This window comes from Hevea brasiliensis, chromosome 7, assembly GCF_030052815.1.
Source record: "Hevea brasiliensis isolate MT/VB/25A 57/8 chromosome 7, ASM3005281v1, whole genome shotgun sequence".
NCBI classification, from domain to species: Eukaryota; Viridiplantae; Streptophyta; class Magnoliopsida; order Malpighiales; family Euphorbiaceae; genus Hevea; species Hevea brasiliensis.
Genome location: NC_079499.1, coordinates 2979099 through 2991283, shown reverse-complemented (window position 1 = coordinate 2991283; position 12185 = coordinate 2979099). Strand labels below are relative to the sequence as shown.

Sequence of the window (12185 nt, the reverse complement as noted above, 5' to 3'; positions counted from 1 at the left end):
TTACTTGTGTCTATTTTCATGATTAAAAAAAAAAATAGAGAAATAAGTTTTGTGGGGAAGCTCATTTAGATCTGAGTTAACCCAGCCTAAGTATCTCAGGTAAACCAACTATCCTACTTCACTGGGTAAGTACTCTACCTCATCTTCCAAATCCAACACTAAACAAAAATTGCAACCCACAAAACGTTTCAATCAAGGCCCGAGAAAGGCCTCTCATTCTTGTAGATGTGAAGGAACACAAACAGCGTTCAGAAAGTTTTTCTTTTAAAGCAGGTTTGATCTCGAGAGAAATACTCCATTTATTGCTTGTTAAGTTTTTTATTTAATTTTTAAATGAAGAAAATATTAAGGACAAAAGAAAATTGCATTTTTTTTCCCTTAGATTAGTTTGAAAAAAAGTTTTAACTTTTTCTAACTTAATTGGACATTGGCCAATAATTCAAGGGTCAATTTGTTCTTTATCCCTTAAATTGCCAGCATCACTGTACCTTGTAACATAAAGGAACAAAATTTCAGAATAACATTGGAATCATACCATCATGGATGCTAGTCCTCTAGAAATTAGAATAGAAATGACTCTGAGTGTAAAATGATAGAAGACAATTTAGAATAGCAACTCCATTTCGAGCAACTATTCTCAGATTAACAACACAAAAAGATACATTCAATAATACAATGAGATCTTTTGACATAAATAAAACTAACTATAAATCAGGATGCAAGGATGTGATTCTGCACATCCACAAGTTAACTAACCGTTCACCTGTGACGGAATTTTGGGCGAACAGAAATTACACCTGGCCTTGCTTCATCAAAGTGATATCTGTCAAATATTGTTACAGATAAATAAAACATACAGCAAAGTAATTTTCTTAGTTCAATCCTGAAAGAAATATTAAATAAGATATTATATTCAATTAATGTATGCATAATAAATAATAAACAAAAAGTAGAAGGGAAATGTTTCACCTGTTTTCACTAAGGAAACTTCTCACTGCTGTTGGGAGTGCAGCTTGACCTCGACTGTGATTACCTACACCTACAAGAAAAAACCACACATTCTGACCTCTAAATAGCTGTCTGATTTGGATCTGCAACTGTCGCTCACTTCCAATTTCTACTAATGCTAAGCCACTATGACAGTATAATGAAAAAGTTGGAGAGGCGCAGAAACCATTAGATGAAACTAAATATTTAAACAAATCTGATGCCAATGCATTGGTTGCACGTAAAGCATTGAAAATAGGCACCATGCAACTGCACCAGAGTGAATCACCTTGTCTAGGGGCTAGAAGTGCATTAGGCCATTAGTCCCAGGTCGTTGGGCCTTTCACCTTGTTAAAATCCCACATTGGTTTGGGATAACGGTAATATGCCACTTATATAACCTTGGGCACTCTTCTTCCCTTGAGGTAGCTTTTGGGGGTGAGTTAGGCCCGGCTCATTTTTTTAAGATGGTATCAAAACCTCTATAACCAATATTTGGACCTCCCATGAGTATTTCACGCTCCAGGTGTTCAGTCCTAAGCATGAGGGAGGTGTGTTAAGATCTCACATTGATTTGAGACAGAAGTAATGTGCCCTTTATATGACCTTGGGTACTCCTCCCCCTTTGAGATAGCTTTTGGGGGTGAGTTAAGAAGCACAGCCCATTTTCTTAAGATACCTAAGGTGTGCTTTTAACAATACAGCTTGGCCCCGACAACTATAAACATATAATACTTCATGCCAAATGCATATACAATTATATTCTTGTATGAAGCTAAAGTACCTGTAATTACTTGTAATGATGTTGTTCTCTGCCTAAATCCTATTTGTTGTTTATCCAAGTTCTCCACGCCTGTGCTAATAAAGGGCTCAAGTGATGAATTCACAATACCATTCTTTGTCTTGAATCTACCTGGTGATACTGGTCGATACTTTAGGAGGATCTCAATTTTGTTCAGATGTTCTTGCAAGGCTTTAACAGCCTCTGCTGCATGAAGACCATGCAAATCCAACTTCAATGGATTATTTTCACTATTTCTTATACTCAAAATTTCCTTAGCTGCCTTAGCATTGAGTCTTTCAGCATCCAACCATTCTTTACGAGCCTTCAATGAGTGCTGTTGGGCAGAAAAATGATCTCCTCTCAGAAAGGCATTAGTGGCTGCCCTGGAGTGCCGAGCTGCCAACCTGATGGATAGAAAGTCAATATTTGGTTATCAATGACCAAAACTCAAATATTAGCATCCATTATATGCAATTTCAACCATTAGTTCAGACACGTTGAATTCTGACAAAGCAGTTGGGGCTGAAGAAAAAGGCAACATAAGCAAAAATGTGTTCCATAACAACTCAACATAACAGGAGTTCAACGCAGGTTATTAGTTCAATCATCAGCATTTAATTGAAAATATTGAACCATGAATTATCACTTTTTCCCTATGTCTTACAAGGGGCAGCAATACATGATTAGTCAGACATCTATGATGTCCCTTTTTACGTAAAATTTGACGTGCTTTGGATCCTGTTCTACTGTATTAATGATCACCAAAAAGAAATTAGAAAGGTAATAAACTCTAAATGAAAGAAACGCCTGCAACCACAGTATTTTGAACTAAGAAGCCGTTAACTTGACTAATAAATGATGCGGAGATGATTATTATGATTTATTAAAGTACATATTTTTGTAAAGAGGCATACCAGTGCATGAGGCTACAAAATAGTGTGGGGAAGATTGAAAAAATATGCAGCCTTCCTCTGTTTTGCAGAGATTGTTTACAGGAAACTAACCCACAATCTCCAGGTCAAACTGAAGTAACATTACCATTTACCAAGGCTCATCCTCTACAGTATATCTTCCATATTACAGAAAGATAATAGGGCCAAAGTAATAAAAGAGCAAAATTACAGGAAACAAATGACTTAAATGAATTTCATTTGACTTTAATTTATGCTACTTAAACTAAAAATAGCAGATTTAACTCAATACTCAATTACTCATAAAATATTTGGCACATTGCATAGCATCAGGCTGAAAAATGCCATATGATATAAGAATGGCTAGCTCAACAATGCACTAAGCAATCAATTAATTCCTTGTGCAAGCAAGAAATCAGGATACATAACATTGTTTCTCATTGCATATTTAATCATCTAAATCATGCAATATATTTCCATATAAAACATAGAAAATGCACCATACATACCTCATCATCCTTAGTGCAGTTCCTCGATGGCTCAAGTAAACATCATGCTCTTCCCACTCAGGCTCGACAGGTAAAGATCTCAAGTGCCCCAGAATTAGTTTCATGTTTGCAGCAGCAGCCTCGGAGAGCTTATGTCCACAAGCTGTACGCACATCCTTCAATTGTTTGTGATTATCTTTGAGAGCATTCTCCAGAGTAGAGCTTAGATCAGCTATGTCTGCAGCAAGGTCTGAGGTCTGTCCTAACAAAGCAATCTCGTTTTCCCCTTTGTCACATCCAAAATCTTTGCAATTAGATAAATATTTTGCTTCTCCATTCTCCTCAGAGTTGTCGGTAGAAATCATCTCTTCTAACAAAATTGTGGCCTTATCAATATCATTATTCACATTGGCCATGACATCCTCGATCAAACTTTCGTCAGCCCAGCTGTGAAGTTCTTTGAGATGTTTGAATGTAAGATCAGGATTCTTCTCCTCAAGAACCTCAACTAAACCAGAATCACTAACTGATGTTCTTTTATTGCAATTACCATTCTCTGTTATTGGTGGAAAATCAGCAGAAGGTAGTAATACAGATGCGAAAGACCCTGAAGAAAAACCATTATTGTTCAGTAGGTTTCCACTTGGATGAAGAGACGTGGTGCTAGTGGTTGGCAGGGGTGGAAAAGGATCATTGCCGACTTGTTGAAGTTGAAGACCTTGTTTCTGACGCTGCTTGAGGTCAAAGGCAGCCCAACCTGGGGACTTACCTCTCGACTGTGACTTTTTGGCAGAGGGCAGGCTCGCATTAGCATTCATGTTGTCTCAAAGCATGCCCTTCCTTCAATGAAAAGCCTTAGCACCACCTGGAATTGTTCAGGTAATGATAATAGGTAAAAAGACCTAAAACTTCCATTCCACAGCTAACAAAAACTGAATCATTGAGCTCTTTTTTAGAAAGGCAGCGACAATTAAACACAACAGGCACAATGCTAACCCTAGATAAGCTAAACACGATAAAAAAAAAAAAAAAATCAATTAAGTGAAGCAACAAATAAAAAATAAAAAGAGGAAATAACTAATACCTCAATCTTAATCGGAAAGAGACTGGGATTATATTAAATTGAAACTATTCAGGAAGATAAAAACGTAACCAAGACGCCAATCGATCGAACGGATGAGATAGAAAGGCAAAACCCAAATTTGATCCAAACGGAGACTTCTTCGACGGTGATGAAGACGATGACACTCTGCATCTCATATCCATAAATCCCTATCCTGCTTTTCTTTTTCTCTTGCTGAGGAAAAGAAGAGAAAACAAGGGAAATTTAATTAAACTGAATAAAACTGCGGCTGAGAAGATCGTTGACTTGTTGTCCCCCACCTGCAGTCAGTAAAATAAAGATAAGTCCCCTCAGCCACGATTCGCACCAGGCTTTAAATTGAACTATAATTGGTCGGTTCGGTTAGGAAGTACTACATGGACCGAATCGAACCGAACGGTTCGGTTAATCGGTTTCAGAATGTAACGACTAAATAAATGCGTGATTCAAAACCAGTTGAACAAAAATTGAAAGCAGAGTCTCAAAATGGAAAGAAATTGAAAGTAGAGTTCTCAGGAAGCAAAGAAATTGAAACAAACACAGACGAGCTGCACACAAGCCACAAAATCACAAAATGCAAAAAGTTCAGCTTCAATTAAAATTTGCAACACTCAAACAATCACAGAAATGAGAACAACACTCAATTGCATTTTGCAATAAAACAACCCAAAAACTCAATCAATCACAGAACTCAATCAATCATTGAAGAGTGAATACTGAACAATATTTGCCACTAGATTCACAAGAAATGGGTCTCTGATAGCATGGAGGTAAGCATCAATGTTCTGAGCAACAGCTACCGAACCGGTGGCTTACAGTGGTGCGACGATGCTTTGGGCTCCAAAGTGAGACGTGCGATGCTGACAATCATGAGACGCGATACATGCAATCACGAGACTCTGAGGGATTTCGAATTTTAGAATGAGAGGAGAACTGGAGAATGGAGATGAGAGGGACGGATCGACGAGGTCTAGGAAGGATGGATCTGCAATGAGCCATATGGGTCTGTGAGGAGGAGCGAGGAAAGTGGTGACAAGGCGAGATGGAGAGCTGGGCCATGCAGGATGGGAGAAGAGTGAAAAGACGAGAACTGGAGAGAGAGGCTGTGTGCAGTCGGTTAAGGAACGAGAAGATGTTTTATGTTGGAAACCTGGGCTGGGCTGGGCTATGAAATAGAAGAGGCTCACCACTCGCTTCGGCTTTATCTGGAGGCTCGTCGATTAACTTGGCCCAGTTTTAGTTGGTTGATTTTTTATTAAAAAATAAAATCAATCAAAAACTGAATTTTTCTAAAATTAAGCGAATTGAAAAATCGATTTGTTTTTATTTTTTGATTAAAATCATTGTGTGCTCACCTATTTAAATAATGGTCAATCGATTCCAACCGGATGAAAATTATTTTTTACAAAAAAAAAATAAAATTAATATTTAATAAATTTAATGACTTCTTTCAAATAAATTAATTATAAAAAATTAAATTTTCATATAATTATATTTATCTTTATTTTTTTAAATTAAATTTAAATTAAAAAATTAAAGCATGAAAATTGAAAAAAATCAATTTAATTGAATTTGTCACGACCCAACCTATTAAAGCCCCGAGGCCCGTAGTAAGCCTAACTGTTCATTAACCCAACTCTAAGGCCCATTGGGCCCAAATTCAAGAAAACAAGCCATAAAATGGACTTTCCAACGGGAGTTTTCGACTCACCCGACTGTAAACACAATAAACCATCCATTGGGAGCTCACCCTCCACATACTCATCAACATAATAATAAATGGGAGCTCGGCTCCTCATCCAATCCATCAAAGGACTTAAAATATTAAGTTTACAGTCCAACATGAATATAATATTACGGACCAAATTCAAATAATTCTCGCTAACAGATGCGGAAATTCTAGGAGTTAATAAAATTACTCAAATATCGATAAACAACTGCGAAGTATAAAAGCGAGTTAACGAATAAATATCCTCGTGGCTGTAAAAATTTTTGAACAGAGTGAGCGTTCGACTCGAGAGTAAAATATCAATCTTAACTATAATCTCTATAACTATCCGAACTAATGCACCTGTAGAGTGAAATGCAACATAAACAACATTTTCACATCATAACATCAAAAGGTAATTTGGAGCACTCACACACCTGTAGTATCAATCATAACATATGGTGATCCCTATACTCTCTTAAATCCAACTGTGTGCGGTAATTACTCAAGCTCGGACTTCCACTTAATAACCAAATCGAGGTCCCAATTACTCAAGCCGTGACTACCCTCGAAGGATCAGTCAATTACTCAAGCCGTCCTATCCATAGTCCACACCACATCACACGCACGCTAACGCTACACCGCTCCAAATTACCACAACAACATTCATGGCACATTATTATGAATGCAACATAATTCGTGCCTAGAGTTTAACTAAATAAATATATGCATATAAGTGATGCATGGGCAGAACATATAATAATATCGAAATTACAATTAAAATTAATATTTTACTCACGGACTTGACGACAAATTTGGGCGGAGGAAGAAGCTCACGACAATTATATTACAATTATTTAATACAATCGACTCAATACAAACAAAGAAAAAGACCAATTACGTCCTAAGTCATGCAGAAAATCGAGTCTCCCTATACCTAGGATCTACCCAACCCGCAAAGGGTTCAAAACACACTTCTATACTCACAATCCATATATCAAGTTCAATCATATCACACAGCCCTCCCGCCCATCAAATCAATCATTCATCACAATATGTAAAATTTCAATTTAGTCCTTATAATTGATCATTTTTGCAAAAAGCGCTCAAATAAGCTCTAAAAATTATAAAACTTTGCCGTCCTTAGAAATATTACTAAGCTATTGCAAAAAGAATCATAATTTTCTAAGCTACCACGAATATTTTATGGATTTTTAATCCTATTTAAGCACTAGAAAATTACGAAAAAGCAAGGTTTGGGTTTACCTTTGCCGATTCCGACTTCGGGGACAAGCTCGGAACGTCTGACAATGATGGGGTAGCCAAAGCCTTGATCCAATTCAGAGACTTTTCGGTAGATGGTGAAAATTCACAGATCCGAACAAATTGAATTGAGGATACCTACACAAAGCCCAATAATAATATATAAAAATCGGGGGTGTTAAATTCTTCCTTACAGAAAATTCGTCCTCGAATTTTACACAAGGCGAAAAAGCACATGATTATACATTGAGCAGATAGGTACTTGCTACGCATGTTCCGTTCTAACTCCAGTGCACTCTTCGACTCCTCCACAAAACCTTAACCATAGGGATCTGTTTTGATCTCACTGTCTCACTTGGTAGTCCACTATGGCTACAGTGCTCCTCAAATGTCAAGTTCTCTTTTAGCTCTATCACATCACATGAGAAGGATCGGGAATGTATTTCTGAGCATGGAGATGTGAAACACGGGATGAACGTGAGAGAGGTTGGGTGGTAGCTCAACCAGCAGAGGCTCCAACTCTATCGGTAACCTCAAAAGGTCCGATATACCGAGGTGCCAACTTGCCCTTCTTTCCAAATCTCATGACTCCTTCATTGGAGAAACCTTCAGAATACATAGTCGCCAAACTCCACATCCCTCCGTTATAACTCTTACGCCGTTCCTCGATTAAAGGAACTACCAAGTGTCTTGCACTAGGTCTACATCATGCACTTTCGCTTCCCCATTTCTGTCCAACACGGAGGAGACCTACACTTTCTTCCATATAATGCCTCATAGGGTGCCAACCCTATCTGGAGTGATAATCGTTGTTGTAGGCAAACTCCACGAGCTAGTGCTCATCCCATTGACCTCAAAATCCAAGACACTCATGCGAAGCATGTCTTCGATGTTTGGATTGTCCTTTGAGGGTGGAAAGAAGTTCAATTGTGTGCCAAGTGCCTCGCAACTTTCTCCAAAACCGAGAAGTGAAGGGCCCTCGTCGGATATTATGGAACTCCATGCAATCGACTATTTCTCGAATATAGAGCGGGCATGAATATGTAGTCTTCACGGTAAGAAGTGAGTGATTTGGTCAAGCGGTCTACAATTACCCATATCGAATCATATCCTCGCGTGAGACAACCACAAAATCCATAGTGATCATTTCCCACTTCCATTACGGGATAGGGAGCTCTTGCAACTTCGGTCTCTAGTGTTCAAACTTCACCTTCGACAAGTCAAGCACTTGGACACAAAGTCTGCTATGTCTCTCTTCATGCCATTCCACCAATAGCTATCTTTCACATCATGGTACATCTTGGTGGAACACAGGTGGACAGCATGCAGTGTGTAGTGTGCCTCTCGAATGATTTCATTCCTGAGGTTGTCCAGATCGGGAACACATATACTTGAACCTTTCTATAGGGCGCCATCATTGTATAATCCGAACTCACCACCTTCACCTTGCTGTACTCTTTCTATAATCTTCATCAATTGTTGGTCTGGAAACTCTAACTCTGTCCCTCAAGTCCGGCCTCACCGAAAAGTGAGCCAACAATACCCCCTCATCCGAAAGATCTAGGTAATCATCTCTTTGAAATGTGCGCCAAATCGAAGATTTTAAAGCATCTGCTACTACATTGGCCTTCCAGGTGGTGCTGGATGGGGCAATCATAGTCTTCGAAGCTCCATCCATCTCCTCTGTCTCAAGTTTAAATCCCTCTGTTGGAAGATGTACTTCAAACTCTTATGGTCGGTGTATATCTCGCACACTTCACCATACGGTAGTGTCTCCAGTTTTTAGTGCAAAGACTACACCGCCATTTCCAAATCATGGGTGGGATAGTTACGCTCATGCCTCTTGGTGCCTTGAAGCATAAGCCACTACTTTTCCATTCCGCATCAAAACACACCTAGGCCAACTCTAGAGGCATCACGACACGGCACCTGTATCCTTCACCGCTCATAGGTAGTGTTAACACGGGGGCAATGGTTAGACACTCCTTATCCTCATCATTATAACCGACTCTATCGAGCTCTCTTCTGTCCTTTGCATCTTATCCACTTCCCTTTTCCTATTTTTGGTATTGTTGGTATCATTTCAACTCTTTGTACTTATTCCTTAATTTTAGTCCTATCTCATCCTTACACCTTTTCCTTCAAAGATGTCTATCCCATCATCAACTTTAACTTTCTTTTTATTTCTTAGTCTTATCTTGAATACTAGTTTCATTACTTCAAGAATTCTAACCCTATGATTTACTCCTACACATTCTTCACCTTATGTAACACTTATAATTACCCATAGAAAATTTTTTTTTCTTGTATCCCCTTTTTCCAACTTAACTATCGAACATTATCATTCCCTATCACCTTAGTAGGAAATTGCTTATCTGGATGAATATGAGCCCCATAAACTATAAGTTCCATCTGAACTAACACTTTGTAGGAAATATGTGTCATGCCTTAATTCCAAACAAGATACTTCACGTGTTCATTCTCCTTAATATAATCATATATCCGCCCATAGCTTTCTAAACTTCAACCTCAAATTACCCATACAATTTCATCTATTGAATCTCAACCATAAATAGTACTTCCTCCAGCTCATAGTTTAAAACAGTTGCAAGCCTTAGTAGCTAACTCAATTTAACTCCTGTCATTACTCTGTTCGTCCTTTCATACTTAATACTAGGTATGCACTTACTGTCAGTCTCATATCAGGAAATTATGTATGAATTTGTGCCTACTAAACTCTCAATAACTAGGTCTCATTGACTCAGTTTTTGTTCCTTATATAACCTTCTAGAACCAAAAGCACAAGCTAAACTTGAAAAGAAAGAAAATATCCTCTTATATTCAACTACACCCGATTGTCATATTATAACGTTTCACCTAAGTTTCTTGGTCTTTCTCTCCAAATTTCATCATCTCCTAGCACAATTATGCTCTACCTATAAGGTATCATCTGCATGAACCCTTTGTACCATTTTCCTTCTTGACATAATATTTTATAATTTATTAACTTTACTTATACTCGACCTATGATTCATATCTATCATCGTTTTTATTGTGCCCTTAACTTTTGTTGATTCCTGAAAGATTTCTCTCACTAATAAATTCTTCTAACACTAATTCCACCCTTATCTATGGTCATTAATTTGATCCTTGAACTTTCTAGTGATTTATAACCATCCAGACTTGTCACTTTTCGTTCTACCCCTACTATTGTCCTGTCATTATTGCTTCACTACAAAGTGATTCTGTTGATCACACTAAAAATGTTTGCTGACATTCATGAACCTCTAACTACCTTCTCACTATCTCAAAAGTCTAACCTAAAACCTATGTGTCATTATCTATCATTCTTTTCCTCTCATTATACCTATTTGATCCCTTAGGTGACTTTTATTCAACTTCGCTTACTAACTTCTCTTTCTCTACCTATTTAGGTAGTCCAATACCATCGCACACCTTCTAACATTTACTCATTATTATTGTATTCCATACCTCCATCACTTTTCTCACTAATGTGGTCCCATTTTGGGTTTTCCATCCTTGTCATTCTCCTTGCCAAGAATAACACTTAGCCTATCCTATATCTTAACTTTGTTCCTTTTATTATGCGCTCTTTAGGTTGTCCTTTCATTTATTTCCTTTGTCTTACCCAAAATAGAACTTGACTATTCTATCCTGGTTCCATTCTTCTTCCTAACATAATAGTGTACTTGCTAACTATATCTTTCGAGTCTCTATCGCGTTATCATATGTGCTACTCAGATTTGGTCCTTTGACCACTCTAGCTAGTACTTCCACTAGCATTTAGATTATATTGCATCTGCAATCAATTGCCCAAACTTTCATTCGCACTTTCTTTATCCATTGGCCTTCGTGATTGATCTTCGCTAATTTATTACTCTTAACACTATTATAATTAGATTATACTATTGTTTTGAATAATTTGAAATTAGAAAGGAACTCAAAGAAATTACATCATACTTTTATTGTATGATCTCTATTCTTATCCTTTAACTTACATAATACCCTTACTACCTCGAGAACCGATTCTCAGTAATTTTATTTATTATTATTTTTATTATTATTATTATTATTATTTTCCATGTTTACTCAATTCCAAAACTTAAGATTTGGGCACCCAAACCCGTCATCCAATTCAAAGGATTTACATCCATCGTGATCGATTATATATGATTCCTATGATGGAACTTGTATCCTCTCCGTGATACGAGCCAACTACTCTCTACCACACTCTGGTCCCATCCGGGACACTATTCCATAAGTCATCATTATGGTAATAACCTTGATCCATTACGAAAGATAGGACTATATCCTAACTTGCAACAAAGGTACTACATCTACCACCTTGGAACCATGTCAAGTTAATGACTCTTTTATCATATCATAGCTCTATAAATCATCAATTCATAGTTTCGACCTTCTCTAGGTAGTAGAGTTGTACTTTATTCCATACTGATACACACAAGGTATACTATTCTCACTCTATAAGTGTCACATTTACTTTGCAACTAGTCCAAACCTGCAGTCCGATGGCAACTCTTGATGAAACTCTAGCTCATGACTCTAGTTATCACCCAACCGTGACCTTTCAATATTCTAACTCTAAACTCTTAGCCAGAGTTCCCAACTCCTCTGCAAATATAGAACTGCATAATCGTACCAAAGCGAAGCCATCTCAAACACCCTCATTATGGAGCACCACGGGGATGCACGCACTCTACACAATAATCTCATGACAGAGCGGACATCGAGAACATTGTATAGTTACTACGATACGTCTGGCGGACTAGGTCTCCTAATTTCTTATCTCTCCGAATCTTCTATTATCACAAACTTATTACATTGGGTCATCGCTAGTAGTGGTATCCTCATCCTTATCTAGGGCAACTGTACTTTTAAGACTCACTTTTATGTACTCGTG

At 37.7% G+C, this 12185-nt stretch overlaps 1 protein-coding gene across 5 annotated transcripts; it reads right to left on the bottom strand.

Annotated features, from left to right (window-relative positions):
- Positions 1-603: 603 nt before the first annotated feature.
- LOC110640674 (uncharacterized) lies at positions 604-5384 on the bottom strand. 5 transcript variants are annotated; one of them, XM_021792074.2, is made up of 6 exons: positions 5089-5384; positions 4255-4553; positions 3192-4176; positions 1772-2175; positions 970-1039; positions 604-823 (listed from the first exon to the last, which is right to left on the bottom strand). In XM_021792074.2, the coding sequence occupies exons 3-6, from the start codon at positions 3986-3988 to the stop codon at positions 760-762; spliced, it is 1335 nt and encodes a 444-aa protein (XP_021647766.2). In that variant the 5' UTR covers positions 3989-4176; positions 4255-4553; positions 5089-5384; the 3' UTR covers positions 604-759. The 5 variants fall into 5 exon arrangements, with proteins under 5 accessions (XP_021647766.2, XP_058005690.1, XP_058005691.1 ...); XM_058149707.1 differs by having other exon boundaries at positions 3192-4102; positions 4255-5384; XM_058149708.1 differs by having other exon boundaries at positions 3192-4078; positions 4255-5384.
- Between the last annotated feature and the right edge of the window lie 6801 nt (positions 5385-12185).

Coding starts and splice junctions, on each gene's coding strand:
- LOC110640674 (XM_058149707.1), bottom strand. CDS start 3,988: ATGAATGCTAATGCGAGCCTGCCCTCTGCCAAAAAGTCACAGTCGAGA. Junction 2,176..3,191: donor ACTGCACTAAGGATGATGAG/GTATGTATGGTG, acceptor TCTATCCATCAG/GTTGGCAGCTCGGCACTCCA. Junction 1,040..1,771: donor ATCATTACAAGTAATTACAG/GTACTTTAGCTT, acceptor TTTTTCTTGTAG/GTGTAGGTAATCACAGTCGA.